Source organism: Balaenoptera musculus, chromosome 2 (assembly GCF_009873245.2).
Source record: "Balaenoptera musculus isolate JJ_BM4_2016_0621 chromosome 2, mBalMus1.pri.v3, whole genome shotgun sequence".
Taxonomy (NCBI): Eukaryota; Metazoa; Chordata; class Mammalia; order Artiodactyla; family Balaenopteridae; genus Balaenoptera; species Balaenoptera musculus.
The window spans coordinates 37448569-37471469 of NC_045786.1; the positions used below are offsets into that span (position 1 = coordinate 37448569).

Here is a 22901-nt window from a genome sequence, read left to right on the forward strand (position 1 = left end):
ATGAAGCCTGTTGCTTACTCTGTCATATTTACCTGCAAGAAAAATATGTATATAAATTATTTTTAAATTTCCTATACCAAAATTTTTGTCCTAATTGAATTATATGTAATCATTAGTAGTACCTGACTGATCAGAATAGCTTAAATATTTTTGAAAATAATTCTTAAGTATCAATTTTGATGGGGAATGTGTAACTTAATGAGATAGGACTTTTTCCCAATTAGTACATATATCTATGGATGAATCAAGTCTGTTCATATTTCTTATTTTTATAAGTATATTTTATAGCATTGAGAAATGTTGCTCACATAAACATGTAGATAGGAATGGAAAACATTTTATTACAGTATTAACTCTCAATTATTTGAATTCCTTCTGATGTAAATGCCAAAATTATATGATGATCTGTCATCAAAAATTATTTTTAATGATCTGTCAGCTGACATCTCAATTGAGTCCTGCAAATTTTGTGAAAAGCGAAGAATTGAAAACCATCTGACTGACAAAATAAGTCAGATCATTAGTTACTCACTTTACTTTTTCTGGGAAATATACCCTAAAAAAATGCTTTACCAAAACTTTCCTAATGACTATTAAGTATTTGTGTTACTCTTTCACTCAGGTGAATCTTGTGTCCAGTATATTTGAAGGAGTTGGGGAAATCAAAATACTATTAGTTTCAGTACACCTTTCCTAGTATATTTTTTACATTTATTTTTAATCAGGTGATATGCTTTTCTTTTTTTTAAATAATTTTCTTTATACCAGTCCTTCAAAGAGCTTATCTGTCTGCTGTGTGGAGGGACTCCTAATATGCTTTCCTAGTCCTCAACTTTTTTTTTTTTTTAGTATTTATTTCTTTAATTTTTGGCTGCGTCGGTTCTTAGTTTCTGTTACTAGGATCTTCGCTGGGGCATGCTGGATCCTCTGCTGCAGTGAGCGGGCTCATCGTTGCAGGGTGCGGGCTTCTCTCTAGTTGTGACACATGGGCTCAGTAGTTGTAGCGCACAGGCTCCAGGGCGTGTGGGCTCTGTAGTTGTGGCACAGGGCTCTCTAGTTGTGACCCGCATGCTCAGTAGTTGTAGCGCATGGGTTTAGTTGCCTGGCAGCATGTGGGATCTTAGTTCCCCAACCAGGGATCGAACCCACGTCCCCTGCATTGGAAGGCAGATTCTTAACCACTAGACCACCAGGGAGATCCCTGATATGCTTTTAAATAATAGTTTTGTCAAAACTATTCAAACAATGGCACATGACTACCATATAACCTAACTGGCAAAGCCAGTTGTCATTGCCAAACCAATTGGCCAAACTTATTTTCTTACCTATAAAAAAAAATTCTAACTTTGTTTTTCAGTTCACATAAACTACTTAGTGCGTATCCTCATGACAGTGCCTCAGTTCCAAGAGCAACAAGAGCTGAGCGCAAATTGATTCCATTTCCTGACACATCACTTAAAATGACATGAGTTCGACACCCTGGACCTAAAAATATTTACCATTTTAATGGCAACATCAGTACTCCCTTCGTGAAGATATTTTGGAATCCAAAGCTTTTTTAGAAAAGAAACTATTGAGATATAATTGACACACCACAAAATTCACCCATTTAAAGGTTAGAATTTAGTGCGTTTGTTTGTATTTTCAGAGTTGTGCAACCATCCCCCGAATCTAAGTTTAGAACATTTTCATCACCCCGAAAAGAAACCTAGTACTCAGCAGTCACTCCCCATTCTCTCCTCACTTGTGCCCATCTTCTTTCACTTAACCTGTGTTCAAGGGTCATCCGTGTTGTAACACATATCAGAACTTCATTCCTTTTTATGGGTGAATAATCTTCCATTGAATAGGCATTCCACATTTTATTTATCCATTCATCAATTGATGTGAACTCTCTCTAACTAGAATATCTGTTAATTCCAAACATCCCATTTTCCAACAGGCCAAGTAAGATATATTATATGTAATGAACTCTAAGAGACTGTTAACTTTCTCATGATAACAAATTGTGTGAATACAGTGGACCCTTGAGCAACATGGGTTTGAACTGCATATGAACATTCACAAACAAAAGGTTTTGTGTGTACCTGTATTTTCTTTTCTCTTGGGTGTATACCCAGGAGTGGAATTGTTGGGTCGTATGGTAACTATCTTTAACCTTTTGAAGAACTGCCAGACTGTTTCCCAAAGTGGCTGCACCATTTTACATTCCCACCAGTTGTATAGTGGGTTCTGATTCCACCAGCACTTGCTGTTGTCTCTCTTTTTTTAACCCAAAGCTTTTTTTTTTTTTTAATGTATAAAACATGGTTCTGAAATTAAAGTGTAGTGTAAAATGTAGGGAAGAGCAGTAAAGCCATTCTTGTGTATAATCATTTCAGCATTCCTATTGGTAGGGAAACTCATGCACCATTCCCAACTTAAGCCCAAATCATATCAAATAAGTTTCAAGAATATCTACATCATTTGTATTCCTGGGCAATTCTTTTTATGCCTTAATTTTATCAGGACTGCAGTTTCCTTTGCTGTGGCAGTGATTGTAAATGATTAACAGAACAATCAAAAGAGTCTATGGGCATATGAAGTCCTTTATCTACCGTCTTTTTTGCCACAATCTGCTACACGTTCTTCCGCCATTTCAAGCACTAAAAGATCTCTGAGTGTTTTGTACATATAAATGATAGCTTTTTTTTTTTTTTTTTAATTTTTATTTATTATGTTTATTTTTGGCTGTGTTGGGTCTTCGTTTCTGTGTGAGGGCTTTCTCCAGTTGCGGCGAGTGGGGGCCACTCTTCATCGCGGTGCGCGGGCCTGTCACTATCGCGGCCTCTCTTGTTGCGGAGCAGAGGCTCCAGACGCTCAGGCTCAGTAGTTGTGGCTCACGGGCCCAGTTGCTCCGTGGCATGTGGGATCTTCCCAGACCAGGGCTCGAACCCGTGTCCCCTGCATTGGCAGGCAGATTCTCAACCACTGCGCCACCAGGGAAGCCCGATATCTTTTTTTTAATGGATATTTTTCAGCATGTTTTAAACATTTATTTTATTTATTTATTTTTGGCTGCGTTGAGTCTTCGTTGCTGCGCGCGGGCTTTCTGTAGTTGCAGCGAGCAGGGGCTACTCTTTGTTGCGGTGCACGGGGTTCTCACTGCGGTGGCTTCTCTTGTTGTGGAGCACGGGCTCTAGGCATGCGGGCTTCAGTAGTTGTGGCTCGCAGGCTCTAGAGTGCAGGCTCAGTAGTTGTGGTGCATGGGCTTAGTTGCTCCGCGGCACGTGGGATCTTCCCGGACTAGGACTCGAACCCATGTCCCCTGCATTGGCAGGCGGATTCTTAACCACTGCACCACCAGGGAAGCCCTAAATGATATCTTAAGAGGGATGGTTTCAAAGTACTGTTTAGCAGTAGTCTCACAAGACTCTCAGAGTAATGCGTTCTATGACAATAGGAATGAAAGAAGCAACTTCATAAAGTGAGAATCATCTTCTCTCCCACCACCTTACTCTCAGTATATCTGAAATCGGAACACCCCAATAAAGGCCAAAATACTTTATTCCTGATGTTATACTTTACCCTTAACAGAAATAATGTAAAACACTTAGAGACATGAAGCCCTACCAAGCGTTTCTGGTATTTGGATTAGAGAAAGTTTCATCTACACCCATACTATATTTCAATTTGTTTTGTTTGGTGTACTGGAGGTTTTTATGTCCAAAACAATGCACAGTGGTAAAGTCGAGAATGGGTGAAGAGTAAAATTTGTTTGTTTTCCAAAAGTGAGAGACAATTGTAAAAGGAAAAAACGGGGCAGGAGTAACAAGCAGGGAGTCCTGACTACAGGCATTCTCAGATCCATCTTTTAGGGGGAAATTCGTAAGTGTGAAAACAGAGGATCTGGAAATTGATTCCTTTAAAATTGTCTTTGCTCATGTACCTTTGGAAAGTCTTTGTGAACCCTAGGGGTATGCACACCCCGATTTTAGACCACTGACCTGAAAGAAGTTGGACTGTGGTTTAGAACTCTGAAAAGAGGTCTAAGCTGGGGGTGAAAGTTGGGACTCGCAGGAATGATATTTGGTGCTGTTTAAAGCAGTGAGGGTGAGGTCCCTGAAGAAGATAATATAGGGGAAGAAGAAAGAAGAGCCAAGCATTTTGGGGGGTGATTCTCATTTAAGGAGTAAGCAAGGAAAGGAGAGAAGGAGAGGAAGAAATCAAGAGAGGTAAGGGGGAGAAACCCCACAGGTGTGAGCACTAATAGAGTTTTCGGTAAGGATAGCCAACAACGTGGAGAGGTAAGAGAATGAGGTCTGACAAAAGACCAATGTGCGTGGGGCTTCCCTGGTGGCGCAGTGGTTAAGAATCTGCCTGCCGGTGCAGGGGACACAGGTTCGAGCCCTGGTCTGGGAAGATCCCACATGCCGCGGAGCAACTAAGCCCGCGAGCCACAACTACTGAGCCTGCACTCTAGAGCCCGCGAGCCACAACTACTGAGTCCCTGTGCCACAACTACTGAAGCCTGCACGCCTAGAGCCCGTGCTCCGCAACAAGAGAAGCCACCTCAATGAGAAGCCCGTGTACTGCAACAAAGAGTAACCCCCGCTCGCCACAACTAGAGAAAGCCCATGCGCAGCAACAAAGACCCAACGCAGCCATAAATAAATAAATAAATAAGTAACTAGCTAACTAACTAACTTACAGACCAGTGCGCGCCCCACATGCAGTTGAAAGATTACCACTGCCTACTGCATGGCCTTCTTATCTGTATTGCAGCCCCTTCAGGAACACGACTGCTGCCCTCCACATGTGAAGTGTTGCGTTCTTTAGTCCTAAAACTAAATGTTTATCTTATCAATGGCAACAAAACCTGGACCCATCTAGCTTGGACTTAGATACAAAGACAGAAAGGCAATGGCTTTATTCCCCATCTTTCCTCCCTCTGATCCCCACCCCCTGTCTAGAGGCAACCTCCTTACCACAGGTTATTGCTGTTCATGGTCTCTTTGTTTCCTTCCATCCACCCAGGCACTGAGATGTCTTTGTGCTCTGACTTTAACTCATTAGATAGTGTTCTCTCTCCTTCCCATGGCAATGTTGGAACCTGGCACAGCTGGAGGGTGTCGTCAGGGCCAAGGGCCCTGTAACAATTCCCTTATCCTTCAGTTTTTAAAAGCTTTGATAGGATTTCCCTGGTGGTCCAGTGATTAAGTCTGTGCGCTTCCACCGCAAGGGGTGCGGATTCCATCCCTGGTCGGGGAACTAGGATCCCGCGTGCCGCATGGTGTGGCCACAAAATAAGTAAATAAAATAAAAGCTTTGCTAAAACAATTTTGGTAGAATGGTAATGGCAAAAGCCAGAATGGAAATGATGAGAGTTGAAATTGGATGTATGGTTGGTTGGTTGGGGGCATGAGTCTTCTTAGAAACTTGCCTTTGGAGGGAAAGAACGAGGAGGGATGCCAGCTGCAGTGGAATGTACATAGGGTCAAGAGAAGCTTTTGTTGGTTTTAAGATTGGAACATATGCAGAGATAAAAGGGAAGAGTTCACAGAAGAGACTGAAGCACAAGAAAGGACATAATGGAGAGGAAGAGCTCACTAAGGAAGTGGGAGGAAGTGCGGGACCAAGAGCAAAAGGCCAGAGAAAGAGGAGCACATCTGTCTCAGAGTCAGCCACGCTCCCCTTGGGCGCATAGCCAAAGTACAGTGATCAGGGTCTGTAGGCTTGAGCTCCTGCAGCCCTGCAACCAGCTCCTCGCTCTTCTGTACACAGTCAAAATTTGGGGGTGTTAGTGGCCTAAAGTTATGTATGTTTTCTCTATGATTTTCTTAATCTTTTAAATAACGTTTTAGCCATCTCTGCTTTTAATCCACCTCATCTTGGAGACTGGGCTCCTGTCTTTTCTGCAGGTTTTTCTCTTCTGCATTCCTTCTGATTCTTTGTTAACTAGTCCCGTAGACATTCCCTCCTTATCACCATTCTTAATCCTTAACCTAACTTCTATCTGTGTTTTATCATGTAAGCTGCCAGTAGCTATATTCAATTTAAGACAACTTGATAATTAGGTTTGCATTGTGGAAAATCAGCATTTAATTTTTGAAGATGGCTAAAACTATATTTTCTCATAATAACAAAATTTTATGTTTGTGACTTCTTTTAGGTTTAGCATGAGCTTCAATAGACATAATCTAAAATACTACGTGTTACCCAAAAAACCAAAAAAGGTGGCATTTGATTGCTTAGAATGGATCAGAAAGCATCACCCACGTGAGTACAGCCATGTGATAAATCATGTCTAGAAATAATAAATGTTTTTTTAGTACCACAATTGAATATATAAAATTGCATATTAAACATTTCTTTTCTCATTATGATAGCACTAACTTGCTATTCATAGAGCAGAATATTGCAACTCTCTCAATTCTGGAAATTATAAAATCTCATTTGGTTTGTTAACAATAAACCCTAACAAAAAGTATATTAAATACTCCCTTCTACACGCCTGTATTGTAATTCATGGTTTCACTGTCATTCCTCTGGCTTCTATCAGTTAATGAATTACACAGCTCTGTTTTAGTGCCTTCTCCCAAGTGTGTCTGCCTTTGAGTTATATTAACTAAAACGAGATTCTGAAATTCATGGTAGTTTTCCATGTAACCTCTTTTCTACTTTTCCATGGAGAATTTTTTTGTTAAACATCTCTATTTCATTTTCTTTAATTAGTATACGTATTTGTTTGAATAAATCAAACAATGCAGAGATAGACCAAGAAAAAGTCAGTAATTTCCTTTTCCAGTCCCCCCTCCCAGGCACCTAATATAAATAATAGCTTGTGTGTGTATCTGTATCTTTGGCTCTGCCACAGAGAGATGACTTTTTCTTTAATACCTTTTATTTTTTGATTTTAAAAATAACATACATACAAACAGCAATAAATATAGTGAAGAGAATTTAGAAAGCAACAAAAAAAAAGAATCAAAAGACAAGCCTTACCATAGGACAAGTCACGGTTACCATTTTGGTTTATCTCCTTCCAATAATTTTTGTATGCATTTTTCTTTCCATTAGCATACTGTATATACAGTGTTTCTACCCTTACCCTGTTTTATATTTTGAACATTTTCTCATGTCGTTTTAAAAACTTAGAAAACACTTAATAGTTGCAATATGTTTTAAACAGTATTTTTTTTTTTTTAATCCTCTTGGGCTTTGCTTTTTTTAAAAAAAAAATGAATTTATTTATTTATTTATTTATTTTTGGCTGTGTTGGGTCTTGTTTCTTTGCGAGGGCTTTCTCCAATTGCGGCGAGCGGGGGCCACTCTTCATCACGGTGCGCGGGCCTCTCACTGTTGCGGCCTCTCCCGTTGCGGAGCACAGGCTCCAGACGCGCAAGCTCAGTAGTTGTGGCTCACGGGCCTAGCTGCTCCGCGGCATGTGGGATCTTCCCAGACCAGGGCTCGAACCCGTGTCCCCTGCATTGGCAGGCAGATTCTCAACCACTGCGCCACCAGGGAAGCCCCGCAATATGTTTTAGTTTATAAATTCCTTTCTTAATTATTGTCCTAATGCTGGCCCTTAAGATTTTTCTAATTTAAAAAATTATAAACAAAACTTCTTGTATAATAAGTCCTTGGATCACTTTATTTCCTAGATTTGTTTCCTAGAAAGAAACTGAATGAAAAAGTAGGAGCATTTCTAAGGCTCTTGATAGGTATTGCCATATGCTTTCTACAAAGTTTGTGTAAGAGTGCCTTTCCATTTTATAGCAAGTGTGAAACAGGGCCCAGGGTTCCTCCAGGTCTACCTAAGGAGTTATTTGGAGGGACAGGATTAAAGGTTAAATCTTGTCATTTCCAGTGCACGTGATCCGTTGCTTGACTTATTCTACCTATGTGGTTTTCCTCTGCTGTAAGAAAACTATGGAGAAAACTATACCTCTGTTTACAATTCAGATATCATAATGTAGGTTGTGTTCTTTATGTTAAAAGTCCTCGTTTCACAATACTGTTTTGGTTTCTTGGCAGATGACTCAGGGATAATTTACTGCCTCTCCAGGCGAGAATGTGACACAGTGGCTGACACATTACAGAAAGATGGTCTCGCTGCTCTGGCGTATCATGCTGGCCTCAGTGACTCTGCCAGAGATGAAGTACAGCACAAGTGGATTAATCAGGATGGCTGCCAGGTAACATTTTTAAAAATAAACAAAGGAAACAATATTTTATAGTATATAAGCCACCTCGTACATGTAGGATGAAAATTGTTTTCACCTTAAAGATAGTAAACATCAAAATAAGGCACATTTAAAAACTGATGTTTTTTGAGACATCTAAAGTTGCTTTTTCTTTCTTTTTTTTTAAATTTATTTTATTTATTTGTTTGTTTGTTTTTGGCTGCATTGGATCTTCATTGCTGCATGCAGGCTTTCTCTAGTTGTGGTGAGCAGAGGCTACTATTCGTTGCGGTGCTCGGGCTTCTTGCTGCGGTGGCTTCTCTTGTTGTGGAGCATGGGTTCTAGGCGCACAGGCTTCAGTAGTTGTGGCACGTGGGCTCAGTAGTTGTGGCCCACAGGCTCAGTAGTCGTGGCTCACGGGCTGTAGAGTGCAGGCTCAGTAGTTGTGGTGCACGGGCTTAGTTGCTCTGTGGCATGTGGGATCTTCCTGGACCAGGGCTTGAACCCATGTCCCCTGCATTGGCAGGTGGATTCTTAACCACTGCGCCACCAGGGAAACCACTTTTTCTTTCTTAAATCAAAAAAACTTTTTATTGAGATGTAATTCACATACCATACAATTCCCCCTTCCAAAGTTTACAAGTCAGTGGAGTTTAGTACATTCACAAGGTCGTGCAACCGTCACCACTGTCTGATTCCAGAACATTTCATCATCCCAGAAAGAAACCCCATATCTACTAGCAGTCACTCCTCACTCCCCTAACAGCCAGTCCTTGGCAACCACTAATCTATTAACTACTACTAATCTGTCTCTATAGTTTCCTATTCTGGACATTTCATATAAATGGAATCATACAATATGTGTTCTTCTGTGACTGATTCCTCTTACTTATCATGTTTTCAAGATTTATCCATATTGTAGCATGTATCAGTACGTCACTCCTTTTTGTGGCTGGATAATATTCCATTGTATGGAAGTACCACAGTTTGTTATCCATTCATCAGTTGGTAGACATTTGGGTTGTATCCACTTTTTTTTTTTTTTTTTTTTGGCTGCATTGGGTCTTTGTTGCTGCGTGCGGGCTTTCTCTAGTTGCAGCAAGCGGGAGCTACTCTTCACTGCAGTGTGCGGGCTTCTTATTGCGGTGGCTTCTCTTGCTGTGGAGCACGGGCTCTAGGCATGCGGGTTCAGTAGCTGTGGCTCACAGGCTCTAGAGCGCAGGCCCAGTAGTTGTGGCACGCTGGCTTAGTTGCTCTGCAGCATGTGGGATCTTCCCGGACCAGGGCTCGAACCCATGTCCCCTGCACTGGCAGGCGGATTCTTAACCACTGCACCACCAGGGAAGTCCCTGTATCCACTTTTTGACTATTGTGAATAATGCGTCTGTGAACATTTCTGTACAGGTTTTTGTGTGAACATGTTTTCAGTTCTCTTGGGTAGATGTAAGATTGGAATTGCTCAGTCATGTGGAAACTCTGTTTAACTTTTTGAGGAACTGCCAAACTGTTTTGCAAAGCAGCTACAAAATTTTGCATTCCTACCAGCAGTGTATGAGGTTCCAATGTCTCCATCTCACCAACACTTATTACTGTCTTTTTTTACTATATCCATCCTAGTGTATGTAAAGTGGTATCTCGTTGTGATTTTTGTTTGCATTCCCTAATAACTAATGATGTTGAGCATCTACTTCTGAGAGGATAAATTTGTCACCCAAGTAGATCAAGAAGGAAGCAAGAACACTCTAGGGCATCCCATACTGTGGTAAATATGAAACTTGGATAGATCTCTCTACGTACAAGGATGAATTTGAGGAGAATGACTAATAATTTTTTTGTAGCCTATGAAGTTTTCAGCTCATAAAAAAAGAAATCATTACCGTGAAGATTCAGAAGGAAAAGTATCTCTCAAAATTATTTCCTGAGGGAAAACAAAAGGAAATCTTAGAGAATATCAGCTTAATATCCTCAGAAAGATTTAAGAAGACTTGACTTATATGAACTAGAAACAGTTTGCCATAAGAAGATGTTATGAAGAGGCTGAGATGAAGGGATAAATAAAAAGTCAGTTTATCCAGATAAGAAAATACAAGAAAAACAAAACAAATAGAATTATATATCAAGACACAAATGGTTCAATTCAATGCAGACATTTGAATCAGTGATGTAGTGAATAACTTGAGAATGTGAAGGGGAAAAAAACATATGAAAATTGAACGGAAAAAAACAAAAAAATTATTGGTAGCTGGGAGAGTAGGGGTTCAGCCTAAGAATAAGTATACCCAAAAAAGAAATAGGGATAGTTGAGATCTCTAGAGTAGTCAAATGTATTATAAATAAATACATAACAAATATGTAACAAATTTAAGAGTTATCTCAAAATCACTGGGGAAAAACTTACATTTAGACATAGTTCAGAACATTTTGTTTGATTTACAGTTATAAGAAATTGTATTCATGAAGGTAAAGAAATAGTTTACTCAACAAAGAACGAGAGGGACTTCCCTGGTGGCGCAGTGGTTAAGAATCCGCCTGCCAATGCAGGGGACACGGGTTCGATCCCTGGTCCGGGAATATCCCACATGCCGCGGAGCAACTAAGCCCGTGCGCCACAAATAGCGAGCCTGCGCTCTAGAGCCCGCGAGCCACGACTGCTGAGCCCACGTGCTGCAACTACTGAAGCCCATGTGCCTAGAGCCCATGCTCCACAACAAGAGAAGCCACTGCAATGAGAAACCCACGCACCGCAATGAAGTGTAGACCTCGCTCGCTGCAACTAGAGAAAGCCTGCACACGGCAACGAAGACCCAACGCAGCCAAAAATCAATCAATAAATAAATAAAATTAAAAAAAAAAAAAAAGAAGAACGAGTAATAGACTTGCCTGAGACAGTTACACTAAATTAAAAAAACAGAAGCGAACTATCTCCAGAATCAGGAGAGGGAAGGCTGGGACTGAAGAGTTTCACGCCAGCTCATTGTCATTTATGTTGGAAACAATAGAAAGGCTTTTTCAGGTATGTAAAATACTGGTTTATTTTCACTGACATAACTGTAGAAGGCATTCTTCCCAAATTAATATGTAGCTAATCAAAATTGCAGTGTTTTCTTCCTTTGATAAACTTTTCCCAAAGTTTGCCTGGAAGAATATTTAAGTGAAAATAACCAAAATAATTTGGCAAGAAAATAATAACACACGAACACTGGCTTTGCAATATGTTAAAGATCAATGGAACAGAAATCCAGAAATAGACTGGAAAACAGGTAAAAACAATATATGATAAGGAAGGCATTTAAAATTAATCAGGAGGGCTTCCCTGGTGGCGCAGTGGTTGGGAATCCGCCTGCCAATGCAGGGGACACGGGTTCGAGCCCTGGTCTGGGAAGATCCCACATGCCGCGGAGCAACTGGGCCCGTGAGCCACAATTGCTGAGCCTGCGCATCTGGAGCCTGTGCTCCGCAACAAGAGAGGCCGCGATAGTGAGAGGCCCGCGCACCGCGATGAAGAGTGGCCCCCGCTCACCGCAACTGGAGAAAGCCCTCGCACAGAAATGAAGACCCAACACAGCCAAAAATAAATAATAAATAAATAAATAAAATTAAAAAAAAAAAAAAAAAAAAGATAAGCGACAAGGATGTATTGTACAGCACAGGGAAATACAGCCATTATTTAAAAAAAATAAAATAAAATAAAATAAAATTAATCAGGAAAGGAAGATTATTCAACTAGTGGTACTGGTTACCTGATGGGGAGAATCGTTCTGAGTCCTCATATCAAAGTTAATTATAGGTAAATAAAGGTACAGATATTTTTAAATGTATGCACACTGAGTGAAAGAGAACCTAAGCTTAAAAACAGCCCAAAAGGAAGTAATTGCTAGAAATGATTAAAAACCTAAACAACTAAACACTTCTATATCTGTAAAACAAAAATTAAAGGCAACAGCAAAATGGGAACTATAGCTTCCTCAAATAAAACATAATGAAGAGCTTGTAAAATTGTGAGAAGAAAAACATGAGTCTCAAATAGTAAATTACGCAAGGCTATCAAGAAACTGTTGGAAAGGAGGAACTACAGAGGGCTAAATACAAAATTTTTAAGTGCAATTTTGCTAATAATCAAAGGAATTAAAATTTAAAACAGTGAGATCATATTTACCTCTTGTATTAGCAAACTTTTATTAACTGTCGGGGACAGTGTTGTCAGAGACGATTTCCTGTAGTACTCGTGAGAGCCTTTCTGGAAAACAGTGTGGTAGACCATATTTAAGAGCCTCAAATCTGAAACATGGGTGTGGAATTTACATCAGTGTTATTTTTAATAGTAAATAGCTTAAATGTCCTGAGAGCATGATTGGTTACATTATGGTACATCCCTGCCATTAAAAAATGGTTTATGAAGAATTTTTTAATGATATGAAAATGTTCAAATGTTAATGATGGATAAATGTAGGGAAAAATATAATTCAAAAGTGTGTAATCTCAACCATAAAAAAATTGAATAGAAAACTAATAAGAAAAAAGAAAGCCAATTTTTTAAAGTTCTTTAATTCTTTATATATAGTATATTCTATAACATACATACATACATGTATACATATTTTTATATATAAAACACTTTGATCAAATATATAGTTTTTTTAATTGGTGAGCTTTTTTTTTTTAATCTAATTGTTTCTGCTCTCAGAGTAGCTAATCCTCACAGTCAAGGTATAATAATATAACCAACTGGACAGCCTTGATCTTACTAGATTTGTGGGATAGAATAAAACTTGGTTGTTTTTCTTCACAAAGATACGATGGTAGCCTGAAGTTTTTTTGTTTTTTGGGTTTTTCTTTTTTGTCTGCGTTGGGTCTTCGTTGCTGTGCATGGGCTTTCTCTAGTTGCGGCGAGTGGGGGCTACTCTTCGTTGCAGTGCGGTGGCTTCTCTTGTTGCGGAGCACAGACTCTAGGTGTGCAGGCTTCAGTAGTTGTGGCGCGTGGGCTCAGTAGTTGCAGCGCACGGGCTTAGTTGCTCTGCGGCATGTGGGATCTTCCTGGACCAGGGCTCGTACCCGTGTCCCCTGCGTTGACAGGCAGGTTCTTAACCACTGTGCCACCAGGGAAGTCCCTAGCCTGAAGTTTTAAAAGCAACACAGAAATAAAGAAGGAATTAACAACTCCACAAAGCCAGTATTCCCAGTTATAAGAAATAAAGAGTCTCAGAAGGCGTTAGTGTCATAGTCACCTCATGAGCTTGCAGCCTCCCTCACAGCCCTGTGCTCACCCGACCTTGGGAGACGCACCCAGGCTTCTTGGAAACCTGTGCGCCTGTGGGCTGACACACCTTGCTTTACAGCCTCTCCACCTGCTCTCCCACCTCTAGAGACTACAGTAGACTTTCTCTTTCCAAGGAGATTCGCCTTTGATCGCAGTGCCATAAATTTAGATGGATGGCTGACCTAAAGTACAGGCCACCAGCATCTCCAGCATTGATGAGCACCCCCGTCTGCCATCCATGGCGTGCAGTTCCTAGCTGTGGTACTTACAGTTACTGAAATCATGTCATTAGCCTCAATCTGGCTGCCAGATCGTCCAGTTGCTTTTGAAATACTATTTTTGAAGTAGCAATTCATTTTTTTAGGTGGTAAAAAAGGCTTGCGGCTTTATTTGTATAATGTAATTTTGCCTGGAGATATAATATTTTTGGCTTGGTTATAGGTCCTAAATTTGCCACTGAAATGGATAGGCTTGAAAGAGATTTTTTACTAAAAACTGATATATCAAGCTCCTGAAATTTAGCTATCACCTTGCTTCCACTGAGTAATTTGCATAGACCAAGATCCACAGTCTCCAGCCTTTTTTTTCCCCTAGTATAAGCAACTCTCAGACTTTTGCCCACATGAGTTCCAATAAAATTTTCACAAGTTTTGACTCTGAAATTAGCTGATGAATAAAAGGAGCTGGGGTGTGATCACTTGCTACCACTGGAAAAATGGATAGTAAGTTCTCACCTGGAACAGGTGAGAACGCCACTCTTCCTGAATCATTGGAAAATCTAGCAGCAGTGACCTCTAAAAGCCCAAGCCCTGGGAACAACCAGAGCTCCTGAGAAACATAGTTACCGGGGCAACAGGGATATCATGGCTGGGTGAGCCACACCCCCACACCTCCATATCAAAAACATACGAGAGCAAACAGTGGTAACACATTAGGAGGCGACTGCTGCTGATCCTGGCTCCCTTGGTGATAGCACCAAATCACACAAGCAAGTGCCTGCCACACCGAGCTTCTCTTTACTTTCTTGGGTCTGAATAGAACTGCAAATTATCAATATGAAAATCTCATATTAGTCATGCTAAATAATGGAACCAAGTTAAGATACTAGACTCTTATATAATGAGTACATTTTAAAGTAAAATAGAAGATAAAGCTTCTAGAAGCATCTATCATTAAAATGTTCCTTTAGGGCTTCCCTGGTGACTCAGTGGTTAAGAAACCGCCTGCCAGTGCAGGGGACACGGGTTTGAGCCCTGGTCCGGGAAGATCCCACATGCTGCGGAGCAACTAAGCCCGTGTGCCACAACTACTGAGCCTGCACTCTAGAGCCCATGCTCCACAACAAGAGAAGCCACCACAATGAAAAGCCCACGCACCACAACGAAGAGTAGCCCCCGCTCAACGCAACTAAAGAAAAAGCCCGCACGCAGCAACAAAGACCTAATGCAGCCAAAAATTAATTGATTGATTGATTGATTGATTGATTTAAAAAATGTTCCTTTAAATGCATTATGAGCCTAATAAGCTTTTGCTTTTACATCAGGTTATCTGTGCAACGATCGCATTTGGAATGGGGATTGACAAACCTGATGTGCGATTTGTGATCCATGCATCCCTCCCTAAATCCATGGAGGGTTACTACCAAGAATCTGGCAGAGCTGGAAGAGATGGGGAAATCTCTCACTGCCTGCTCTTCTATACCTACCACGATGTGACCAGACTGAAGAGGCTTATACTAAGTAAGCTGAGCTCCATCGGGGACACATGCTGTCCTCCTCAGTCTCGTGATTGTCATCTACCCCTGCAGTTGTGGTGTTTTGGGTCCAGTTTTCCTTAAAATAGAGGCACTTAGATAGATATGGAAGTTTTATTTTAGTTCATGTTTAGAATAAAAGTATTACATGCTTGTTATGTAAAATTCAAATGATACAGATGTGTTGAAGACTGAAAATTTTCCAAATCATGCCTCGTATGCAGTCCTGCCCTAAGAAATAACTCCAGTTACTGATTTCCTTTGTATCCTTCCAGGCCCGATTTATGCATGCATCCTTGTATGTAACATATTTCAAACATGCAGAAAGGTAAAATGGAAAAAAATAATGAATTGTCATGTACCACCGTCCAGGTTAGGATGTAAAACCCCTACATAGCCCTCTCCTATCTCATCCCTTTACCTCTTCATTGGAGTTAGGCAATATCTTATATTTGATATTTACCTTTCCCAAATGCAGGTTTTTTACAATATAAATGCGATTCCATTATATGTGCTTTTTTTTTCCTAAGATGTAGTTGATTTACAGTATTATATAAGTTTCAGGTGTACAACGTAGTGATTCACAATTTTTAAAGGTTATACTCTATTTATAGTTGTTATATAAATGTGCTTTTTTAATATGTATATGTTGACCTGATTTTTTTTCCAGTCAACACTAGGGTGTAATTATGACTCCAACTAGTACACATAGCTTGACTACATAGAATTCCATAGTATGGTATTCCATGTTTATTGAACCAGTCCCCTTCTAATAGATAAATAAGTAAAATTGCCTCTTTTGAGACCACTTTTGAATGAACTCTGGCAGAGATACTGAGCACGGGAAATGGCGCTTACCAAGCTCTGTGCCAAGTAATGTTCACCTTATTTGCTTGTAACCACTAGCTTTTGAGATAGTCCCATGAGAAAAGTGAGCTTCAGAAAGGTTTTGTAACTTGCCCCCAAGAGCAGCAGCAGCGGTAAGGGGAAGGGTAGTGATAATGATGATAAAGTTTCCTTAGCACTTACTATATGCTGCTGTCTTAAATGCTTTACGTATATCACTTCATTTAATCTTCACAACAACCCTAAAAGATACTACTATTATTCTCCTCGTTTTACAGAAGAGGAAAATGAGATACAGAGCTAGGTAAGTGGCAGAGCCCTGATGGAATCCAGGTTCATCTGATTGCAAAGTCCATGTCCCTTGCACTATACCAAGATAATTCTCAGTGCAAAAATGAAACTTTTAAACTTAGTGCATCCATTTGTGTTTTTAAGCAGAACCTATATTAAGTTAGGTCCAAATAATTTAGTATTTAAATGCTAAACACTCAGCAACCATTTGAAAAAAATAATACTCATAAACCAGAAAAAAAAATTTTTATTTCATTTTTAACTAACAACAATTGCTTACAAATGAAAAGTATGTACATGTTGTTCTCAAACCTTGGAATCAGATTGGACACTGCCACCCTCATTTCCTGTTTCACATTGATTTTTTGGAGGTACTTATTTTTATCATAGCAACTGCCAAAATTTCAGCTTCACAATGTCATTAGAAGGAAAGTAGCACATCATAAACTACCTCCAACTAGTTGCTTGTGTGGTGTTCAACAGATGTCAGGTATTGCTGTGTTTCCCTTAAATTTAAAACACCTGCCAGCACCCCTGTGCGTTCATTGCAGCACCCACCCCAGCCCTGGGGGGTCCTTGGTACATAGTTTCAGAACCACTGGCTTAACCACTTTGATCCCAGATACTCAGGGAGATGCACAGCCCACTGCCATGGCTCCATGCTCTGCTTACTTTGGATGCTGGGTTCAGTACATCCTTGTCTGATAAATATAGTAAATATAATTCAGATATTTATCGTTGGGAATAATGAGCTGCAAAATTTTTTCAGCTACTCCTGACAACCTATGTTTATTCCTGCAAAACTACAATCTTGAAGATGAACATAAATATTCAGTTAATTATAATATAGATTCATGTCATGTTGATATATAATGCTATGAATAATGTTATTTCATTTAATATTTAAAGTTATATGAACCTATTCTAAATATTTCTGTGATATTCTTTTCTATTTTTCTACTCTAATAAGTATGTTTACTATGTTCTTCATCTCTTTTAGTGGAAAAAGATGGAAACCATCATACGAAAGAAACTCACTTCAATAATTTGTATAGTATGGTACATTACTGCGAAAATATAACAGAATGCAGGAGAATACAGCTTTTGGCTTACTTTGGCGAAAATGGATTTAATCCTTATTTTTGTAAGAAATACCCAGATGTTTCTTGTGATAATTGCTGTAAAACAAAGGTAAAATAAGAAAGTTTTAAATTCTTTGTGATAAGGAACTTGACAAGATTTTTTTTTTTTCTTCTCTTAATTTAGAAAAGTTAGATACAAGTTAGATTGCAGTAAGTGGGTCCTAGGGATTTTAACAAGGGGACTATGGCTTCCTCCCCATGTTAATTGGGAATAGAAACATTTTAATAGTATTTCTGTGGAATATCCGTAGAACTATTTTAATAGTATTTCTGTGGAATATCCGTAGAACATTTTAATAGTATTTCTGTGGAATATCCGTAGAACATTTTAATAGTATTTCTGTGGAATATCCGTAGAACTATCTAGTTCTACGGATATTCCACAGAAATACTATTAAACAGACTGGACCTGTTTTGGTGGTTTATAGGATATTTAAGAAATATCATTAATCTGTAAATACCCAAAAAGATCCAACGTGGGCAGGTAGAATATTTTACATTCAACTCTAATTATATTTAAACATCTTCATTCTCAAAAGGGTTATAACTAGTGTACTATGTGTTTGAATTCAGATCAATTAGATTACTCTGTAAACTGGTTTTTAAAAAACTGTAAAGAGTAAGGGCAATAGCTTCAGGATGAGTTTGCTATCATCTGTCCTAAAAATAACTTTGGGAGGTTGTTAAATTCAATCGTTAGGTACTGTGTTGTACCTATCATGGTAATTCTACGTTTTAATGTCTACTGTACTTCACAGTTTACAGAGCATTTTCACAGTTGTTATATTATTTGAAATATCTGCAAGGTGCTGGGGATTCACATATGAACATGATATAGGCCAATTCACAGACGGGAGGGGAGACAGACATGTATGTATTCATATCACTGTGATACCGTAGGCAGCGCTAGCCAAGCAGAGGGTGATTTACTGTCTCTTGGGGTGGAATCTGTGGATTTATGGCCATCTCAACCCACCACACCCCACTCTGTAAGCATTGCTAATCAGTTCACTCATTCAACAAATATTTGTTGAATGCCTGCTCTGTGATAGGCAATGTTCTAGGAGTTTGGGATACATCACTGAACAAAAATATAAAGATCCCTACTCTTGTGGAGCTTACATTCTAGCAGAGGGAAGCTGAATAAAGACAATATACATTATAAGTACATGTTAAGAGGAAAGAACTTTGATGAAAAGTACAGCAGTGTAAGGAGTCAGGAATGATGAATGGGGTGCAGGATGCAGTGGCCCAGGGAAGTCTTACTGCAAAGATGAGACCTGAGCGAAGACTTGAAGAAAGGAGTTAGCTGAGCAGCTCTCAAATACGGATGTTCTTCGCTAAAGCCAAAACCAGAGGCCCTGAGGTGGGGGGCATGCCTGTGCCTTTGAGGGGTAGTGAGGGAGCTCACGTGCCTCCCCAGGGGGAGAGGTGAGGCCGTCCAGAACGGTGCCTGGAGGGCTGAGAAACTGGAAGAGTGGAGCAGCCCTCAGCCGAGACGTTCGGGGAAGGCTGGCAGGGAAGATCAGGAGTTTGGTCTGGGGTGTAGTGAGTTAGATATGTCTTGGATCCAGCAATTCTGAAGAGAGGCTGGTGGTACCATAACTCTGGGAGTGGTTGGTATATAGTTGAATTTGAAGTCATGAAAGCAGATGAAATCTTCACTGGTATAAGTTTAGACAGAAGAGAAGAAAACCGAAGACTGAGCCCTGAGACTTGAAGAGGTTGAGGAGAAGAGGAAGAACTAGGAGAGGAGACCAGGAAAGAGAACAAGTGAGGTAGGAGGAAGACCAAGGCAGCTAAGCGTAGGAATGCATCAGGGAGGAGGGAGCGCTACCTAGTCACCTGCTGCTGCCGAGCCAAGTACCATAAGGACCGAGACGTCACCGTTGGGTTTAGCACTGCGGAAATATGGGACCTGGACTTGACCAGTTTCAGTGGAGAGGGGCAAAATTGGAGGCAGTGCATATGGAGAATTCTTTCAAGTTTTGCTTCAAGGATGAACAGAGAAATGAAACCGTAGCTGCCAGGGGAAGTGGAGTCAAGAAGAGACAGGAGAAATAATATATTTGTGTGCTGATAGGAACGTACCTACGGAGGATGGAAATTGATGTGTGAGGAGAGGGAAGAATTGCTGAAGCAGTGTCCCTGAGTAAGCAAGGGGGCTTGGAAGCTAGTGCAGAAGGACAAAGACTGGCTTAGACAGGAGCTTGGGTAGTTCGTCTATAATAACAGGAAGAAAGAAGAGAAAATGCAGGGCAGGTGCTGGGGATGGACGTAGTGAAGGAAGTTTTGAAAGTTCTCTTCTGATTGTTTGTTTCCTCAGCAAAGTAGGAGGCAAGGTAGTCAGCTGACAGGACAAGAGTGGGGATTGAAGAGAAAGGAGAAAGTGTGAAACTGTCATCTAAGACGGGGTCAGCAAACTTTATCTTAAAGGGCCAGAGGGTGGTAAATATTGGCTTGGCCAAAAAGTTCACTCGGGTTTCCGTAAGATCTTATGGAAAAACCCAAATGAACTTTTTGGCCAACCCAACATTTCAGGCTTTGTGGGCAGTCTCTGTCACAACTACTCAATTCTGCTATTTTAGCCCAAAAGCAGACATAAATTACAATAAATACACCGATTTTTCCATAGTTGTGTTCCAATAAAATTTGATTTACAAAAACAGGCATACAGCTCATGGGCCGTAATTTGCTGACTGCTATTTTAAGAGAATGAGAGAGAGGTAGACTAAGCATGTATCATTGATTACCTGGCAGCGTTAAGGATCCACTTGAGGTTTGTGGCCCTGTACTGAAAGTGAAAACAGTCGACATAGTTGTGTGTGTTTCTCCTGCCAAGTTCAGCTACACAGGTGTAAGCATGGAATGGTGGAGAACTGGATCTCATGTGTTTTGTCAAACAGTGTGACCCAAGGGCAGGGGAGTTGAAGGTATATGAAAGGTTATGTTATAATGATCGGCTCTGGAATTGAAGCTGAACATCTGAGGGCGAGAATCAATGGATAGGCTGTCCCAGTGGATTGCTGGAGTCAGAAACTAGATGGTGTGAGTTAGAAAGGCAGGAGGTAGCGGTCGGAGAACAAAAGGGTTGCTGATACTAGTAAGGCTAGGTAGTGGGTGTGACCATGGGAGTGAGGGGCTGACATATGTGGAGGACAGGATCACTGGAGTACAGGAGATCAAGTTGCCAAAGGCCAAGGTGTGGGAGGATCATCTCTGTACACTAGTCACCAAGAATTAAGGCAGGAATGATGTTGGAGAGAGTGATGGGGCACTCTTTCGTGATGATGCCAGATAGAGCCTCAGAATCACTACCAATTGTTAGTATAGGACAAGAAACCTATTTGTCTTCAGGACTGTGGTGGATGAACAAGAATTAGAAGGTAGAGGAACTGCATATACAGAGGCACAGAAGCATGATGCAGCTTTTGAGAACTGCAGGTGCTTAGTATTGCTAGGTTAGAGAACTAGGATAGACGATAGCAAAAGACCACATAGTAATGGTAGGCAGAGTTTGGAGACAACTGAGGGGAATGAGAAAGGGAACTGACCGGAGGTCATAAAAAGGATTAACTGTGGTACCAAAGACCCAAAAGAGATCAGAACTCATACATCTGCATGGTTGGACAATGTTTTTCATCCCTAAAGGTCACCATCCAGTAAGTGACCAAAAGAGGTATGAAGGGTTTTGAAAGAAAAAGAATATTTCTACCCACAGAGTGCTCTCAGGTAACTTGTCTGTGAAACAGAAGTGAAATAGATATAGTAGAGTGCTAATTATTCTAGACACAAGGTTAATATAAGAACTTAGAAAAGAATGAACATTTGAAACTTCCTTGGTTTTTGGTCTTGGTTTTAGTCTGGAAATGGTTTATTGTGGGACTGTTACAGTTAGTATTAAATCCTAGCGATCTAGGTATCGGTATCTTAATTATAGCAAAAGGTAATCTCTTTTTATTCATAGGATTATAAGACAAGAGATGTGACTGATGATGTAAAAAATATTGTAAGATTTGTTCAAGAACACAGTTCATCACAAGGAACAAGAAATATAAAACATGTAGGTCCTTCTGGGAGATTTACTATGAATATGCTGGTCGACATTTTCTTGGGTAAGTCATCTGTTTTATTGTTTGAGTTACATCGATTAAAATGGAACATCTAGGGAATTCCCTGGTGGTCCAGTGGTTAGGACTCTGCACTTCCACTGCAGGGGGCGCAGGTTCAATCCCTGGTCAGGGAACTAAGATCCCACAAGCTGCACGGCACAGCCAAAAAAAAAAAAAAAAAAAGTTGAATCTCTAAAGAATTCATTACAAGTACATAGAAAAAAATCTCTTCTATTTTCTTATAGAAGCTAGGAGTTTTAGAATAAAACCTTTTTGAGTAACAAAAGAAAATCAGTTTTTATGAATTATTACCAATTATTTTTATAGAATTTATGTAAGTCCCTAAGATGAGTTTCCACAAACAAAAAAGAAAATAATAAAGTTTATACAATTTCATCTGAGTGAATGGAATATAACTTCCCTGGAGAATTACCCATTGACTGACTTCCAGTTCAGGATGGCAGCCTGAGCTTAAGTATCTGTCTTCTTTTTTCGCTTGAAGCCCCATTAAAATAGTAGCAAGGAAATAAAATGAGGATTAAATCCATAACAGCATAGAAAACCAGAAAGAGACCATCATCAGGTTAGAGGTTTTAAAAATCTTTGATGAAATGGGTGGAAGCATATTGAAAAATGGAATGAAATGCAGTAAATCACAATGCGCAATAAATGTAGAGAAAGTTATAGCAGAGGGGCTGTCAACCAGGCAGAACCCCATTATCACCAGGCCAACTCAGACTTGGAAGCTCAGAGGCCTGAGGGGTGGGAGTAAAAGCAGAGGAGCCAAAAATAGGAGGGGACGGTTAAAAGAAAGTCTGCTCACAAAAGAACTGCATGGAATACCAGCCTGCAGTTGATTCTAGAACAAAGATAAACAAACTGCTTGAGGAGTAGAAAGACAGCTGAGCTGGGGGCCAGTGCCCCTAAGTGGCATTTGGGGGCCACCCAGCCCACTTACCCTAAAGCAAACCTGGTAACTAGATATCCCCATTCAGGGGAGGAATTTGGGGGGAAATAGACCTAGATATAAAATAACAAGAAATCCACCTAAAAAGTTTAACGTGGTCCCTAAAGACTAAATATAAATAGACAATCAAGGGGACTTCCCTGGTGGTCCAGTGGTTAAGAATCCATCTTGCAATGCAGGGGACGCCAGTTCGATCCCTGGTCAGGGAACTAAGATCCCACATGCTGCGGGGCAACTAGGCCCACGCACCACAACTACTGAGCCCGACTACTGAGCCCACGCGCCACAACTAGAGAGAAACCCATACACTGAAGGAAGAGCCCGTGCGCTGTAACTAAGACCTGACGCAGCCATAAATAAATAAATAA

At 40.3% G+C, this 22901-nt stretch overlaps 1 protein-coding gene and 1 non-coding gene across 2 annotated transcripts in view; both read left to right on the forward strand.

The window, feature by feature from the left end:
• Positions 1-22901, forward strand: part of BLM (BLM RecQ like helicase) — a 90015-nt gene that overhangs the window by 48982 nt on the left and 18132 nt on the right. The window contains exons 13-17 of the mRNA XM_036844776.1: positions 6152-6258; positions 8017-8177; positions 14966-15161; positions 17313-17503; positions 21422-21569. Of these exons, the coding sequence (XP_036700671.1) occupies positions 6152-6258; positions 8017-8177; positions 14966-15161; positions 17313-17503; positions 21422-21569 (803 nt within the window). The remainder of the gene's footprint in view (positions 1-6151; positions 6259-8016; positions 8178-14965; positions 15162-17312; positions 17504-21421; positions 21570-22901) is intronic.
• On the forward strand, positions 21628-21700 carry TRNAG-UCC. The gene has a single exon. It is a non-coding gene; the product is annotated as a tRNA-Gly (tRNA).